Genomic DNA, 17495 nt, shown 5'->3' with positions numbered 1-17495 from the left:
TCCTCTATTAAACTGCTCAACCAATAATCTCAAGAACTCATTTTCTTTATCATTTTCTACCAAATCAAAACCTTCAAAGAAACTCATTGCCGTAGTAAAAACCTCCAAATTTTCATCAAAAGGAACGACATCTCCACAACCAATTGGGATACCTGTGAGCATTGTGAAATCAAGAGGGGTAATCCCAAGCTCACCCCATGGGAAATGGAATGTGTGGATAGATTTCCACCACCGCTCAACTATCTCAAACAACAATGCTTGATCATTTTGTCCTAAATTTGAATTCAAAAAGTTTTCAAATGGTGTGGCGGCTATAATGTTGGTAACCGTGATAAAATTAGGATCCGTTTTTTATTTCAAACGTTACCATGACACAGCATTTGAAAGTGAACAACACACTTTCTATAGGTGTATTTCTTATATTCATATTACACGCAGTACAACAAACTATTCAATACGATATAATTTCAATTCAAATTTTTTTAACACGATGCAACAAATTCAAACTAATTACATAACAACAAACTTGATATAAACTAACAGAAATAATAATAATTAACATAAAAAAAAAATCTAAAACTTACTTGAGACTCTGCCACTCTATTTGCTACGTGTTTGATCAATGTTGACGCTAATGGTGGGTGTTCCTCGATTTCACAACGCGGTGGAAAATTAAACCCAAGTTCAATTTCGTCCTCCTCGGCCACATTTTGCGTTCTTGACGACGATCCTTTTTGCCCATTTATTTTGGATATTTTATAACTTCCAAACCATCTACTACGTTCTTCATGTGGTGAGGTTGGTGGAGAATCATTGGGGGGTGGAGAAGTAATTAGGAATTGAAGAAATTGAAAAAAAAAATTGGCAATGGCGGCAATAAAATCGCAATGGAGGCGCTGGAAGAAAGTGAAAATTGGCTATTTCGCGTATGTGATATTTGACTCACCAGACGGGATGTTACATTCCGTCTCGATCAAAAAGTGTACAGACGGAATCCAACGTCCCATCCGAGATTTTTTTTTCACTTTTGTATTTGACAATTTCACCTTATTTTTCACCAAAACACTGATAAGAGAGAGAAAAACTGACTACGTGGAAGTGATAATAGAGAGAAAAATTGACTTTCATTGGGAATGCTCTTAGTGATTATCGAATTGCCAATCACAATTTAAATATTACGTGTTGACTTTAACGTTGTACCTTGTTAACTTGAGAGGGTTCCCTAAACTCGTGGGGCTCTTGTCAAATTAAGATGTGGGGTAGGTGTATAAAAAAATTCGCTAGAAACTAAAAAACTGTGTGATTGTGAGGTTGTATGTGTTTGGACTAGACTTGTCAGTTGTCAGTTGGTCAACTAGTAAACCACGTTCGGACAATCGGGCTGGTCAGATATGATGATCCAAAATAAATGATGATACTATTTAACAATGCAACTCCATGAATCTTGGACAACAAAATCATGTCATCTTGGACAATGATGAAATGGGCTGCTCTTGTTGGACTTTCTCTCTCTGCTGTTTTCCTCTGTGCTCATTTTCCTCTATTCGATACAGGGGAGAGTATTGCTTTACACCAGACTTCTATCACAGTATGCTTCTTCTTTTTGTTGGGTTATATAAAATTTCATTGTTGGGTCTTTTTTTATAGGATTGCTCCTATTATATATTTTGGTTTTAAATTGTTCTCCTCTTTCTTGTTTGGCAGGGTTGGTTATATAGAAGATTTTGTAGTCCTGAAAGACTTCCATATGCCGAACATACAGGAGAGTATGAAGGTTAGTTATAATGTGCATCCTCTTCAGATTGAAAATTAGATATTTTGACACTTAATAATTAGGTCGCTTGTTGGATAGCTATTTTTAATATATATAAATCAAAGTGGTTTTAGCTAGCTAGTTGATGAAGTAGGCATGTAGTTGAATCTTGCACCATGTGTGCACTTGATTTATTTTCAATAGTTTAACATCTTGTTCACGAAGCGTACAGTGAACTCCCCATTATATTGATCTCTCATACTTGATAGTTGATAACTTGAATAAATCTTCTTAGTATCCTTTTACGAACAACATGACCCTTTATGCTCCATACTAGGTGGAAACTACCAGAAGATTTGGTCCCGGATAAGTGCTCCGAATTATGTCTAAATCCATTGCAGAATTCACACTAATAGAGCGTTCATATGGAAAGAAAAGCACTTGTTCAAAAATGGTCATTAACACTGAATCAGTGGTGTCTCTTCCCATAAAACAGTGATGCATAACACTTGTGTCTTAAAAAAAATTCACAAGCTTAAATCTGGATGTGTAGGAGAATCCAAGAATGGAGGCATAATATACCGAATATTCAAAGAAAAAAAGATATTCCGGGGAGTGCCTTATACGAGTTCTGGGGAATGTGTTAGTTTTGGGGCGCTGGTGATTACCAAGGACCTATTTTGGAAGTGATGTCTGAAGAGAGTCATAAAAGCCGTTGAAACCCTTTTAAACGCTCAACAAAGATTAATATGTCTCTCCTTAAACTCATAGATTGAATTGAGTTTTATCTCATGTGATTGAACTCAGAATTCCGCTTCTTCTTTTATTTTCTGTGTTTAATGGAAGATACACCATTAAAGGGTTCTGTCATTGTGTTGACTGTTTTAACAAACGCCATTTTTCCTATATAAAATTCCCTCTTATGCATTTGATTGTAGACATGTAATACATCTCTTTATGAGCTTATGACACTTGAGGGCTGCATTTTTTTGTTGAATTGAAAAGATATCTTCAAAATTTTCAAGTGCTTGAGAGGCATGAGCACTGTAATGAAGAGTATGCCTGACGTACCAACTTTGTGACTCCTTTTTATCCTGGGAAGTAGATGCTCAAGAGACTGAAGTACTATAGCAGAGGCAAGATCTGCTTTAAGGACCGTAAAATGTCCACTTGTCTCAATCTAAAACCGATATGTTTTCTTTCTATAATAGTTAATTCTTCTGCTTTTGATTGTTTCTTTGAAGATTTTATTATTCTGCTTTTAGTACCTCTAGACTCTAGTCATGGCACTGTTTTCATTTTCTATGAAACCCAACTAAGTTTTCCAAGTGCGATCCTACATTTTAGTAGGCTTTCTACATGGTAACTTCAAGAATGCCATTATGCCCATACTACTCCTTTACATACAAGTTTGTGGAAATGGTAGACGTGCCAATATACCCATACTACAGATTTTCAAGTTATCAGCATATACCGTTATAGTTTTACTATTAATTTTTTGAAATTTATCCGTTAGTTATGCCTTTTATCATATTGGAACCAAATAGTTTATTAAAACTATGATACTGAAATATTATTTCAACTATAGATATTTGGTAACCAATAACAACAATTTAATGATATGATAACAGAACATATCGTAATCAAACTTGTTAAGGCCTTCATGGTACACACCTACTATCTGTGTCAAAACCAACAATGGTGTCGGTGTCCTGGCTCTGTCGCTTTGAACAGAGTTATTCATGTTTGTAGCATGTCTAGATGGTCTTCACATGCTGTCCTGTGAATGTCTTTGATCTTGACTATAGTTGTTTTCTCGTGTTGAATATTTGATTATTAGATTAGTAATAGAACACATCCATGCATGTCCACTAACATTTTTGTAAGGCTAAACTCACTTAAGTCCTTGTTGATTCTGCGCTCTTGTAACAACCTCAAGATACAAGTTTCGATCCCAGATCAATAGAAATAAAGTAAATTTAATAAGACAACCTGCAAGTTCCCATTGATGAACTGTCCAAGATTGTGATCTCATGTACGAGTATTATGCTTACATTCTTCTGTAACAGCTACTGGCTTGCAAAACAACAGCTACATCTTTGTCAGGATACAAGAAAGAATCCATGAGATGACAAATTTGGTAAGGCTGTCATATCAGGATGCTAATTGTTTGCAATTAGGCATATTTATGAGCATCAATTGAAGGAAGTACAATTTTCTTACCTTCAGATTTGTGATTTTGCTGTGGATGCTGGTCTTCTGAATGCCATCTTAGTTATTCCAGAGATCACATCATGTACAAGTAGCAAAGGAATCAGGTGACTTTCTTCCCAGTTTGTAATGTTATTACCACAATTCCATTAAATTATGTAGACAGTTGGCTCTTTTTCCTTTTGCATATAGTTTGCAATTCCTATCCATCTCAATGCTCTATTTTTCGGAGCAAAATCCTCCATGCGTTCCTGAAAGCTTCAATATCCATATCTTTTCTGTAGTTCTCCATAGTAGTTACTAGTGTATGATCTAGTCAGTGAGCAACTGTTATAGCACCATTGTCAATCTTAATATCTTATGTAAGTCGCATCATTTTCGAAGGGAAAAATTGCTTAAGAACTACTACCTGGCTTTTCTCTAATGAAAGTTGGCTCCTCTCTTTGTCGGTAATTAACGTCATCTTTTGCTGTTTAAGTACCAAAGTCTGCTTGCACCAGCTTTATATGTTTTTGGAGACTCTCTCAGTGATAGCGGGAACAACAATTTTCTCCACACTGTAGTGAAAGTGAATTATAAACCTTATGGTATTGATTATCCATCTGGAGTCACAGGAAGATTCACTAATGGCAAAACTTTTGTAGATTTGATTGGTAAGTGAAAATTTAAAATCATATTTTTGTTAGTGAATTCTGTATAATTAAACGTGGATTTATTAACAATCTGATGTTATTCTTGTTTAGCTCAATTTTTGGGGCTACCATCTGCACCTCCATATATGGGTCTTTCAACCAATGACAAGATTAACATCACGACGGGAGTGAATTATGCGTCTGGATCAGCTGGCATTCTTATGGAGAGTGGAACTGCAGAAGTAAGTCTACATAATCTTGATATTTTCAAAACTCATCGATCTAGGTTCATCAGATAATAACCAGGAACTCCATCTTTAAAATACTGATGAATGATCTAACTAGGTTTCGAAATTTTCATAAACTCTGTGATACACTGATACCCGACTCCAATAGTTTGATATTGAAATTAAGAATTCTCGTCAAATTTTGAATACCATTTGTTTGAATTTATCCATAGTTTTCAGCTGCATTACATGCATAAAGGTCTTTCTCCATCGAAATTCTCAAAGGTGCAAATAAAACTTCATTCTGAGTAGTGGCATGGGAGCAATAGGTATCTGTTATAGTGGTGCACTACATTGTAGCATTCAGTGATATACCACTACACCAAAATCTGAAGGCACACATTTAGAATCTTAACAGAGCACGTATGGGCAAGTGTTAATGGGAATATCGACATATCTTGTAGTGTTTTAATTTTTATTTTATTTTTTCTTGAATAATTAGAGGTTAAAGCTGACCTCAACCTGCATTCAGAAATTTCCTAAAGTGCAAAGTTCCATTTTTGTCCTCAATTGGAAAATTTTGCAGCCTAACATCTAATGGAGGCACAAAAGGGTTTACACAATCTTCCTGTGACTGACATAGCTTTGACCAATAGCTAGCTGCTTTGTGTGCAAGAATGTTACATGTAACAATTGACTTGTGTAATGGCCTATGGCTGCTACCAATTAAGTTGATGCAATGCCAGAAGTTTTATTGATTACTTGCTTGTTGATTTGTTGTAGGGGGAAAACTTGTGCTTCGAAAAGCAGATCAAGTACTTCCAAGACACTGTAACAACTGATTTGCTCAGCATCTTTAAAACCCCAACTGAAGTCTTAAAGTATTTGTCAAAGTCCATTTTGGTGATTTCAATTGGCAGTAATGACTACATCAACAATTATCTCAAACCAGCTGTTTACCAGAGTAGCCAACTATACACTCCACCACAATTTGCAGATTATCTGCTAAATCTCCTTGTACAAGGTTTAAAGGTAAGAATAATTCCTCAATTTGTTTTGATATGTTGTAGATTGCTCTGAAGTCCATTTACTCACTGCTTATATCTAAGTCTCTTTGACATGGATAAGCGCGTCGGTGTCTAAAACGGATATGGAGTATCCGACATGGCAATCTATATAAGTAGGACACAGGCACACAGTTAATAAAAAGGATAAATATTACTATTCTTTAGTTACACAACTAATTCTTGGGCTCAAGACCTTTCGAAGCGCTTCCTTACAAGTGAATAACTATGAAAGTGGCATATCACGGAGATGTAACTATGTTAATTGATTATTTTCTTAGATTTTATGGTGTAGAAGAAACCCTAGTTAGAAATCGTATGCACAACGTGTCCGTGTGTCCGACATGAGTGTCCATATATCGGTGTGTCCGACACGGATTTTCTTAAGAATATGAAGTGTCCATGTTACTTAGGTTTATATACTAATTAAATTTTGAGTAAGAGAATGAAACTAATAGTTTTCTTTACTTACTGACAGTTTTTATACTTCTACATTTCTCACAGTTTATAACTGCACCTATATGTTAACAGAAGCTGTACAGTTTGGGAGGCAGGAAGTTCTTGGTTTTCAATATTGGCCAAATTGGGTGTGTTCCGATGATAGCAAACAGTGTTACTCCCGAACTCAACACTCTGTGTGTAGAGGATGTAAACGATATGGTTTTGTTATACGACAATAGGCTTCGTAACATATTAAGAAAACTAGAAAGCACCCTTGTGGGCTCAACCTTTGTCCATGGAGATGCTTACAATCTGAAAAAACTTTCGTCTGGATCTGGTAATGTATCATAACTTCAAATCGCTGCAAGACTAATTGAATCATCACAAATCTTTTTATGTATAATTGCACGTGGTTATAATGCAGGACAAAATCCGTGTTGTGCAGTTGGTGTCGATGGACTTTGTCTTCCAGATCAAACTCCATGCCAAGACAGGGATAAATATTCATTCTGGGATGGCTTTCACCCAACTGAAGTGGTGAATCGTAATTTGGCAAAAGATTGTTTCAACGGTTCCTTCTCATGTGTTCCATTAAATGTACAACAACTCGCGCAAAAGCACTAAATTCACTGCTATAATAAACTCATTGTTTTCATTTTATATCACAGATGTTTGTGTTCTAAAGAATTTTGATTTAGCGATATCATTGCTTGACATATCTTGTGTGATGTACGTTCTCCCATTGTGCCACAAACGAGATGCAAGAAATTAATGTGTTTGTTTGCATGACGCTAATTGTTGAATTAGGAAATAGGAAAAAGAGAAACTCCGATTGCTCACTCTATTCACGCATCATAGTAGTATCACTCTATGATGAAATACAAATAATGCATAAGTAACTGACAAATGCTTTCCCATTAATTCAAATACAAATAGTTCACCAAGTAATTTGAAAAACCATGTAATAACAGGATTAACAGCATATTCATTGTGATCTTGGCGAATGTTTATTACTAGTCCAATTTAGTTAGACTTTTGAGCATTAGTTTAGAAAATCAAATTTACTATAATCACTGAACTAATTAAAGAAAAACGTTTTTGGTCATGATCGATATATTTCGTTCATGTTATCGAGTAGAAGACAGCTTGCTTAAGTCGTATAGTGTGTTTAGTTATATCGAAAAAAAAATATAGTGTGTTTAGGCAGTTTAGCTCCATCAAAATTTGCTCTCACTGTCAAAACATGTGTGTGAGGGAGTAAAATACACATCCAGTGAATATTAGACACTTGATATTCGACCGACCTCAATGACCTATATCTCTAGATCGCTTCGACATGATCCGGATCAAGTAGATGACCTCTACGATCAAGTCGCCTAAACGATCCGAACCAGAGCGCTCACGCTCTCCAGTACTGCAACGGCTAGTAACATATGACCTAGTTATCACCATTAAGACCGGAGCTTCAGTTGCGCTCTTTATTAAACATGCATACCTTATTAGATGACTTTAAGACCCGAACTTGATCAGACGCGGGAGCAGAGGAGACGCAGACACTTTACCTATATAAAGAGAAGAAAAACTATGTCTGACTTGATTCAAATTGCTCTAAATAACTTGATACGTAGACAGTTCACACAAGTGACAAGCTCAGTCAATCATATACAAATCCCCCGCTTTCTCTCACACAACCCCTTTCCACAAGATTGTAATGTCGTGACCAAAAGTCACCTTTACAATGGGGCTCCCTACAAGTTTCATGAAACAAAAAGGTTTAATTGCATAAACATGCATGTCAATGTACTAGTGTCGAGTTAACAATTTTAGCAATCTGTTAAAATCCGTTAAGTGCTGAGGTTGCTTTTTTATTTTATTTTCTTGTTTTTGTATTTTCATTTTCATTTTCTTAAACAAAATGTTTGGGCCGTTAAAATCTAATCTAATGTAACTGCCACTGTTCCTTGAGTTATTCATCTTCTTCTTTTCCCAGAGCCCAACTCCAATTCCAATCCAAAAAAGCGGCGAGCCTCTACAAGTATAACCAAATAACTAAGAAGTAAGAAGTCTTGGGTGGAGTGTTGGACCAAGTTCACAGCAATCAGGAGAAAGATTTAGTTGAAAGGTGTTTCTCTCCCTTAAAATATGAATCCAAAAAATACAAAAAACAAAAGGAACAAAATATGAGCTCTTTCAAGTTGACTAATAGACAATAGAAGATATATCAATATACCACAAAGGAAGTCAAAATCAAGCATTCGTTGGATGGGAAGTTGCTTGTAATTGTAGAAAAACGCTTGTGTGGTCGGCGAGAACAGCCGCCCCGTGGCCATGATGCAAAAAACAGAGACCTGTACAGGATATATGTCAGAATGAATTCTAAGGAGTTCACTTAGTGCTGTACAATATGTTCACATTCTTATGGCATCAATGCAGAAAGAAAGACAGTACTAGTGTACTACAACCTTTTAAGAATAGCATTCAAATATTCAGCATCCATTAAAGTGCATCATCTTACTTTTTTCTTGCTAGTCATTCTAAAGTTTGCTAGAGACATAATAAAATGGATAGGAAGTGCCAGCCAAAGAAAATGACCGAAACCAGTTGCGACAATATGAGGTTTCCGATAATAGATCCAGAAACGAATTGGAATTGGAGGTTGGGCTCTCTAGAAAAAGAAGAAGATGAAGAACTCAAGGAACAGTGACCGTTACATTAGATTATATCTCAACGGCCCAAACATTTTGTATAAGAAAATTAAAATAAAATACCATGTTGGCCACTTAACTGACGGATTTTAACATATCGCTAAAATTGTTAACTCGACACTATAGTACATTGACCCACGATTGTTACAAAAAGTGTTAAATGGCCCATAGCATATGCAATTTTCTTTTTTTGCTAACAAACATTTCTTTTGCGACACCAACAACATTTTCTGCAATTAAACCAAACAAAAACATTACTACAACCACACTTGTTGTGAACTACTCAACTACCTTATACTGTTCAAATAATTGATGCTACATTTGTAATACGAGTGAAGATAGATAAAATGTTATAACATGTGAAGGACTCGGTCTAGACGTGTTAGTTAGGCGGTTTTCAAATTTGAGCCATATGATCTAGACATCTAGTGGTTGGTTATATCCCTAATCACTTCCAGAAAGTTATATATATCCAATCCAATCTAACTACATTTTTGAATGGAGGTGATTTGAGACGCTTTAAGGGTTTCCTAAACTCTTGGGACACTTGTCTAAACTCTAAAATCAAGTTGTGTTGTGCATTAAAAATAAAAAAAATAGTCGAGAGGACCAATTTCGACCAAATTACCTTTAGAAGACACTATTTTTTTTTTAGTAACTTACAAGAACAAGTTCCAGCATTAAATAATCCAAGAACCCACAATTTCAATTTTAATAACTCTCAAGGACAAAATAAGTTGTCTGGCCTTTTTATTTTTTTGAAATATCAGTTTTACTCCTATGTGTTATTATAGATATAAAGTATATAAATTTTTATTTTTTTTAAATACCAGTTTCACCCATCTGTGTTATGTTTATAAAATAGAGAAATTTGGTGATTGTTCGTATCCAAATAGGTGAACATACCTTATACACTGTGTTGTTGTATAAATAATGATTATTTATATCCTAGATATGTATGAATATTGATTGTTAATACTCCAATAGGTGTTCTCTAATCATACATTATGTTGAAGTATGATTAGTGATTGTGCATAGCTCATATTGAAATATGAACAATGCAGTGATTGTTTATAGCTCATGTGTAAGATATGAACAATGATTGTTCTTAATATAATGTTCATATGAACATTGATTGTTCATAACTTATGTTTGAGGTATGAACAATGATTATTCATACCCCAAATAAGTGTTCTTACTTATTATACATTATGTTGAGATGTGAACAATAATTTGTACCTAATGTTGAGACATGAACATTGATTGTGCATAACTCATGTTGAAGTATGAACAGTGATTGTTCATATCCGAAATAGATAACTAATATTAATTGTTCATAACTCATGTTTGAGGTATAAACAGTGTTGATATATAAACAGTGATTGTTCATACCCCAAATAGGTATGAACAATAATTGTTTATACTTCAATAGGTCTTCTTAATGATCATACATTATGTTGAGATATGAATAATGATTGTTCAATCATACTATATACACTAGGTCATTTCAGTTGGATCGGACCGTTTATTATTTCGCATTAAGAGTATATTTGACTTTTTATCTATCCCGTTTTTATAAGTGATTAAAAAAAATGTGGTGTTAAGAGTTCCTTGAGAGTCACTCCTGTTAAAAATAGGGATGTCTCTAAAATTTTTGCAAGTGACAAAAACGTACGTTTGCCAATTATTGTGATTGTGAGGTTGTATAGACTTGTCAGGCGTCTATTCTGATTTTTAGAACCACTGCACGTTCGTAGTTAAAAGTGATGATCATCAAATAATTGATGCTACCCGTGAAGATAGATAGAAATTATTAGTAGAATAGTAGAGACATGTTACTCTGTTACCTCTATATAACAGGAGGTATGTTTACATTGGAATCCCATAAATTTTGGATTACAGAATAATGTCTTCTAAATCTATACTGAAATGTGTTGCCCTTGTTGGGATTATTTTCCCAGCTGTTTATCTCTGTACTCATTTCCTTATGTATAACACTAGTGAGGATATTAGTATTGATGTGTATCAGACTTTTATCACAGTATGTTGTTTTTCTTTGTTGTTTGTGTGTGTAATGATTTACATAGAGTTGTGAAAAAGCTAGAGGGTTATATTTCATTTTTGGGTCTGTTCTTTATCATTGCACCTGTTGTATTTAGGTTTGAAGTTGTTCTTCCGTTTCTTGTTTCGTAGGGTTCATTGTATACAAGATTATGTGGTCCTGAAAGACGTCCATATAATGAACCTAGTAGAACGTATGAAGGTTAGTTATAAATCTATAACGTGCATTATAGTGCTTTGCATGCATCTTACATGCACTTCTTCTGCTTTTAACGTACTGGAATATGTAAATCACTTCTGTTCAAATTGAAATTTAGAATGCTTTTTGGTTATTATTAGTCGTGACCCTATTGCGTCGTTGGTAGATATTATCCTTGTATGGATGAAAAAGCTAGATTTTCAGTAGCTAGGTGATGAAGTAGGCATGTAGTTGAATCACCACATTAATCTCTGTGTCTGTTCTGTTTCTGTAGTTTCTCTGTTTAACTGCGCTGATTTGTTCAGAGGAACCAGATTGGTTTGGATGAAGAACAATACTAATGAGATTAACTTACATCTAGTATCGAGAATATAGTAGAATAAAATAATTTAGTGGAAAATTAAAGAACTTAATTAGTAGTTTTTAAGACTACTGAGGCTATTTACCATCTTGTTTTCAAAGCGTTTTTTGAGCCTACAACTATACTACGGTCTTTGTATCATCCACTCCCCATATATTGTTTTTTCTGAAGTACCTTAAAATACATTTGTTGGAGAGGATGGACAAGGGAGAGTGTACAGTGTACTTGAGAATGATTGATCAATAAAAGCTGGGGAAGCTATAATCCCGAATAAAATTATCAAAAAAGAAAAGAAAATGGAAGATACACCATTGAACAGCTCTGATGACTCTTTTGAACAGGGGCCATTTATCCTGTATAAAATCCCTTTTTATTTGTTGATTGCAGACATGTAGTAGACCTGTAAATGGCACTTGAAGGGATGTGTCTTCTTGTTGATTTGAAAACATATCTTCGATCTTTTCATGTTTTTGAGACTTGATGAGAGCAGTGTAGTGATTTTTGGCATCAAATAATTGATTTTTAAACTGTGCTAGTGTTACAACTAACTATGTATGTTTGATAAACCAACATCATGTACGCTTACATACTTCCACACCTTAATTGTTTTAAGTCCCAAGAGCAACGAGCTTGCAAACAAACGGCCACATCTTCATCAGGATACAGGAAGGACTTAACGATATCACAAATTCAGTAAGGATGTCATATGAATATGCTACTTGTTTCTCGATTAGGTATTATCTAAATACTTAAATTGCATTGAAGGAAGTATGATATAATTTTCTTACTTTCAGATTTGTGATTTTGTTGTGGATGCTGGGCTTCCGGACGTCATTTTACATATTCCAGAGATCACATCAACCACAAGTAGCAAAAAAAATCAGGTATCTCATTTCAAGAGGAAAGCTTCACACTTTTTGTTTCTCATTATGTAAGTTATTATTATTATTATTTTTATGTTTTAATAGATTATCTCATTTTGAGAATGAAATAATAGTTTCTAAATATGTTTACCAAACAAGTTTTTTCATATCCAAACTCCATTAGGTCATCTCCAATGGAGGGTGTAAACCGTAGAGTAATACTACACATCACCAGCCACCTCAGTGTGTTGGTTGACTGTGTCGAAATCCTGTGTCAGTGTAGTATTAGTGTATTACTCGTAAACCGTATAGAGTGTAAAGTTTACACTCCAAATATCACAAAACTCTTTCCAATGGGGGTGGTATACCGTAGATAATAGAGTATTAGTTGATAGAGGAGGTGGGGACTATCAGCTAATAAATAGCTCGGGCGACACTTTAACCAACGTCCGAACAAAAAAAATTTCGGACGTCACTTTAATTGACGTCCCTTTCTAATTCTAAAGTAATTTTTTAACTCGGACGTTCCAGTTTAAATTAAAGAGGAACGTCACTTTAAGTTACGTTGGAGTTTAAAATCTAATTTTGTTTACACTTCTCCATTGGAGAGTATAGAGTGTGGATATTTATAGGCTATACAATATTATACAATTAGAGGTGTAAAATCCTAATGGTACCTACGTAGAGCCTAGGTGAAGGTGTAATCGAGTGAGCGGAGCGAACGATCTTGGCAGAAGGGGGTATGCAGACAAAAACCAAATTGGTTGGTTTCTGTCTGTCCCTCCCCATCTCTCTCTCGCTCTTCCTTCCCTCTTCCTCTCCCTCTCCCTCTTAACCAAACCCTAACTCTCTCTCTCTCCCCACCCACAAACCCATCTCTCTCTCTCTTCTCCACCCTCCCGCTCACGTCCCCACTGCCTTAGCAGTTATCTAGTTTTACACCTCCATATAGAGTGTGGATACTTATAGGCTATACAATAATATACAATTAGAGGTGTAAAATCCTAATGGCACCTACGTAGAGCCTAGGTGGAGAAGAGTTAGGGGTTGTTTGTTTTTTTGAGCTTTTGAATGCTGAATGCTAAATGGCCCACTCTTTGAATACTGAATGATGATTGCTGAACTCTGAAAAACATGTTTGTTTTCTGTCAGAATGACCTGGATCTGAATGCTGAATATAAATTATTTGGACAATTTTACCCCTGTTATCCACGCATCATCGATCTTTATCCTAGGAGTTGGAGCGGATTTCTCAACCAACATTCGGAGTTGCCTTGTTTTTTCTCTTAACCCGTGGAGTTAACTTCTCCTTCCGAGGACCCATGCCTAAAGTTACTCAACCACATAATTCCACGAAAATTTAATCAACACATAGCATACATAGCATAGAAAAAAAAAAAATACTTCCAATTAATTAAAGATGTGAACCCTCTAGCACAATCTATTCTAACATAACTCAGTCAGAATCAACACTCGCGAACTTTTTCTCCACACCAACTAGGACTCAAGTTTCATCCACACATACACCATAAACTGTTAAAGAGAAACTAGTTTAATTATTTTACGCATAGATTAGTTTTTCATACTCCAACACAATACTTAATAATGGCATAAGAAAAGCACATTACAGCATCCTTTTTATCAAACTTTGATCCAGACTATGATATCTCTTACTGCATTAATGCATGCAATTCACAAGGGAGTTGCCAACACATTCGGTGTTGAAGATCTATGAAAAATTCCGCAAGCAAGATAAATAGTAGAATATATTGGTCATTAATCTTAATGTTTACTTTGTGAACATGCATAACACTAAGGAGTCATTTATTTGTTTTATTTTGCTAATTGAAGATTTGATTTCTTACAAGATTAGACTGATAGGCTTATTGCATGCAATTTCCAAATTATCTTTTCTCTGCACTTCTTCTTCTTTTTTATTGATTAAAAAACGTACCCGTCATGTTAGAAGTAGTTCGTTTTTTAGGTGTTTAGTGTATACCAGAGAAAATTAGATATGTTATAAGTACTTTTCTAATCTATTGGACTGAGAAACTCTAAAACTATGCTCATTTGTTTTCAGTCCTAATACTAGCAAGACGATCAACAATGTCGGTCGAGATTGGGAAACCAAACGCTCCTCCTATATTGTGTAACAGACCCCTAAGCCCTAAGGAATAAGTCAATGTATAAATGGCGGCATAACAAAATCACGTTACTACTGTCTATATCACTAGATGATTCTACGTATCTACTCATGTACCATCGTCAAACACTAGATGATTCTACATATCTACTCATGTACCATCGTCAAACACAAACCCTAATATCAAGAAAGAAATAATAAATTTGTATAGTAAACAAGATTACTGACCTGAAAAACCTTTAATAGGGTTATTTTGATGCTCCACTGGGATACCTAATGGAGAGAAAGGAGAGTGATGGAGAGAAGGGAGAGCGGCTAATGAGGGGCAAGAGAGGAATGAAGTCTTCAACAATTTTGTTTTCAGCATTTAGGAGGTGTGAGACCGTGGAACGCTGAAGAGCAAATGTCTCGCTGAATGCTGAAGTGAACTTAAAAAACAAACAACTGGACAACCACTGAATGCTGGAAACGTACTTTTCAGCGCCTCTGAACGCTGAAAACCGAAAACACAAACAACCTATAATCGATTATTAGTTTTAAAATAGATTCTCATAAATGGTTGCCAAACGAACCCTAAATATAATGGCTTTTCTCTTTGATCGATATTTAACTTCTAATTTTTTTTGTTTAAGTACCAAAGTCCGCTCGCACCAGCATTATATGTTATTGGAGACTCTCTCAATGATTGCGGGAACAATAACTTTCTCCAAACTCAAGTGAAAGTAAATTACGAGCCTTATGGTATTGATTTTCCATTTGGAGTCACAGGAAGATTCACTAATGGCAAAACTTTTGTAGATTTTATTGGTATGTCGAAATTCAAAATCTACTTGTTTTAGGGAGTTCTGCATAATGAAACATTGTTTGATTAACTGTTTTTGTCAATCTGATGTTATTCATGTATAGCTGAATCTTTGGGGCTACCATCCCCACCTCCATATATGGGTCTTTCAACCAAGGACAAGATTAAGATGAAGACAGGAGTGAATTATGCATCTGGATCAGCGGGCATTCTCACGGAAAGTGGAATTGCATTAGTAAGAGAGTTTACGTACATTCTGTAATACTACATAATCTCTATGAATCTATGATATGTTCAAAACACATCGAGCTAGGTTCAACAGATAATCTGGAAGTCCATCTCTAAAATACGTTTCAAAATTTCCGGATCCAAATATTCTGTGATAACCAACTCCAATGATATCTCATATATAATGTGTCATGATTCATGAAAATTAAGAAATCTCATCAAATTTTGAATACCATTGTTCAATACCATTTGTTTATATTGATCCATAGTCTTCAGCTGCATTACATATATTAAGGTCTTCTTTCATCGAAATTTTCCAAATGTGCAAATAAAATAAACTTCGTACTGTGTAATGTCATCCAAGCAATCGATAAGCATCTGGTATAGTGTTGCATTACATTGTAGATATACCAGTATACCAAAATCTCAAGGCACGTTTAGGATCTTAATAACAGAGCACATATGTATAATGAAGTTAAACAGACTATGGATATATAACGAACTTTTCTTGTTTACCTCTGTAGGGCGAAAACATGTGTTTCGAAATGCAGATCAAGTACTTCCAAGAAACTGTAACAACTGATTTGCTCAAGATCTTTAAAACCCGAACTAAAGTCTTGAAGTACTTGTCAAAGTCCATTTTGATGGTCTCAATTGGCAGTAATGACTACATCAACAACTATCTTCAACCAGCAGTTTACTCGAGTAGCCAAATATACACTTCACAACAGTTTGCAAATAATCTGCAAGATCGCCTCGTGCAAGGTTTAAAGGTAAGAATTATTCGATAATTTACTTAGCAAAGATTTATAGACAGACAAGATTTAAGGTGGTTCGGCTTTGATGCATGCCTACGTCCACGACAAGATCAGTGGTTACTTGATTGTAATCAATCTTACCCACACACAAAGATTGCACCATCCAACCACCAACTTCATTGCTGCTTAATTCACAAAGATTTTTTCATGGTTAGAGGGCAAGTACTTTTTAACAGTTGTTTGAATTTTACTTCTCTCACAGCTTTTACTTGTATTTGTATATTGGCAGAAGCTGTACACTTTGGGAGCCAGGAAGTTCTTGGTGTTCAATATTGGCAAAATTGGGTGTGTTCCCACGATAGTAAACAGTGTCACTCCCAAACTCAGCACTCCATGTGTAGATGATGTAAACGATATGGTATTGTTATACAACAATAATCTTCCTAACATTTTAAGAGAACTGGAAAGTGCCCTCATTGGCTCGACCTTTGTTCATGGAGATGCATACAATACGAAACAAGTTTCTTCTGAATCTGGTAATGTATACTAACCTTAATTCGCTGTAAGACTTCTTGAACCGTAATGAAATTCTTTAGACTAGCTAACTTATACGTGGTTAACTGGTTATATTCCAGGACAAAATCCGTGTTGTGCTGTTGGTGTCGATGGACTGTGTCTTCCAGGTCAAACTCCATGTCAAGACAGGAACGCACATCAATATTGGGACGGATTTCACCCAACTGAAGTAGTGAACCACCAATTGGCAAGTGACTGTTTCAATGGTTCCTTCTCATGTGTTCCGATAAATGTACTACAGCTTTTGCAAAAGCATTAACTTCGTTGCTGTATATTAAGTTCATTGCTTTTGAACCTGGCAGAGATGTCTGTGTTCTAAGTTGGGGAATTTCGATTCATCAATACAGTTGCTTGAATTGATAATCTTGTATGATGTTTGCCCATTGCGTCAAACGTGAGATGCAAAAATGAATGTGATTCTTCACGTCCTTAATTATTGGCAGTTATACATCAGTTTTACTGTTTGCGTAG

The 17495-nt window shown here is 35.3% G+C and overlaps 2 protein-coding genes and 1 long non-coding RNA gene across 7 annotated transcripts; 2 read left to right on the top strand and 1 right to left on the bottom strand.

Moving 5' to 3' along the window:
- Nucleotides 1-1232: 1232 nt before the first annotated feature.
- On the top strand, nucleotides 1233-7044 carry LOC147498642 (GDSL esterase/lipase 7-like). 3 transcript variants are annotated; one of them, XM_086560582.1, is made up of 9 exons: nucleotides 1233-1588; nucleotides 1705-1774; nucleotides 3823-3893; nucleotides 3983-4071; nucleotides 4451-4617; nucleotides 4708-4838; nucleotides 5607-5855; nucleotides 6419-6665; nucleotides 6753-7044. In XM_086560582.1, exons 1-9 carry the CDS (start codon nucleotides 1460-1462, stop codon nucleotides 6950-6952), a joined length of 1353 nt encoding a protein of 450 aa, XP_086416708.1. In that variant the 5' UTR covers nucleotides 1233-1459; the 3' UTR covers nucleotides 6953-7044. The 3 variants fall into 3 exon arrangements, 2 of the variants coding, with proteins under 2 accessions (XP_086416708.1, XP_086416709.1); XR_015195533.1 differs by having other exon boundaries at nucleotides 1255-1588; nucleotides 6392-6665; XM_086560583.1 differs by having other exon boundaries at nucleotides 1255-1588; nucleotides 4493-4617.
- Nucleotides 7045-7866: 822 nt separating this feature from the next.
- Nucleotides 7867-9063, bottom strand: LOC147498641 (uncharacterized). Of its 2 annotated transcripts, XR_015194338.1 has the most exons (3): nucleotides 8791-9063; nucleotides 8559-8676; nucleotides 7867-8357 (listed from the first exon to the last, which is right to left on the bottom strand). It is a non-coding gene; the product is annotated as an uncharacterized LOC147498641 (long non-coding RNA). The 2 variants fall into 2 exon arrangements; XR_015194339.1 differs by lacking the exon at nucleotides 7867-8357 and having other exon boundaries at nucleotides 8439-8676.
- A 1627-nt stretch (nucleotides 9064-10690) lies between these two features.
- Nucleotides 10691-17460, top strand: LOC147498640 (GDSL esterase/lipase 7-like). Of its 2 annotated transcripts, none has more exons than XM_086560577.1 (9): nucleotides 10691-11074; nucleotides 11227-11296; nucleotides 12268-12347; nucleotides 12449-12538; nucleotides 15293-15467; nucleotides 15567-15697; nucleotides 16215-16463; nucleotides 16738-16984; nucleotides 17084-17460. In XM_086560577.1, the coding sequence occupies exons 1-9, from the start codon at nucleotides 10940-10942 to the stop codon at nucleotides 17281-17283; spliced, it is 1377 nt and encodes a 458-aa protein (XP_086416703.1). In that variant the 5' UTR covers nucleotides 10691-10939; the 3' UTR covers nucleotides 17284-17460. The 2 variants fall into 2 exon arrangements, with proteins under 2 accessions (XP_086416703.1, XP_086416704.1); XM_086560578.1 differs by having other exon boundaries at nucleotides 10928-11074; nucleotides 15301-15467.
- The last annotated feature ends 35 nt before the right edge of the window (nucleotides 17461-17495 follow it).

The sequence above is a fragment of the Coptis chinensis genome, chromosome 5 (genome assembly GCF_015680905.1).
Source record: "Coptis chinensis isolate HL-2020 chromosome 5, ASM1568090v1, whole genome shotgun sequence".
NCBI lineage: Eukaryota > Viridiplantae > Streptophyta > Magnoliopsida > Ranunculales > Ranunculaceae > Coptis > Coptis chinensis.
The sequence above is the reverse complement of the archived record's forward strand: the minus strand, read 5'-3'. Positions and strand labels throughout refer to the sequence as shown.

What these genes read in the sequence shown, in the direction of transcription:
- LOC147498640 (XM_086560577.1), top strand. Translation starts at nt 10,940, where the DNA reads ATGTCTTCTAAATCTATACTGAAATGTGTTGCCCTTGTTGGGATTATT. An exon ending in CGGAAAGTGGAATTGCATTA is followed by an intron (nt 15,698 to 16,214) that starts GTAAGAGAGTTT and finishes TTACCTCTGTAG; the next exon opens with GGCGAAAACATGTGTTTCGA. An exon ending in ACAAGTTTCTTCTGAATCTG is followed by an intron (nt 16,985 to 17,083) that starts GTAATGTATACT and finishes GTTATATTCCAG; the next exon opens with GACAAAATCCGTGTTGTGCT.
- LOC147498642 (XM_086560582.1), top strand. Translation starts at nt 1,460, where the DNA reads ATGTCATCTTGGACAATGATGAAATGGGCTGCTCTTGTTGGACTTTCT. An exon ending in TACACCAGACTTCTATCACA is followed by an intron (nt 1,589 to 1,704) that starts GTATGCTTCTTC and finishes CTTGTTTGGCAG; the next exon opens with GGTTGGTTATATAGAAGATT. An exon ending in ACATACAGGAGAGTATGAAG is followed by an intron (nt 1,775 to 3,822) that starts GTTAGTTATAAT and finishes CTTCTGTAACAG; the next exon opens with CTACTGGCTTGCAAAACAAC.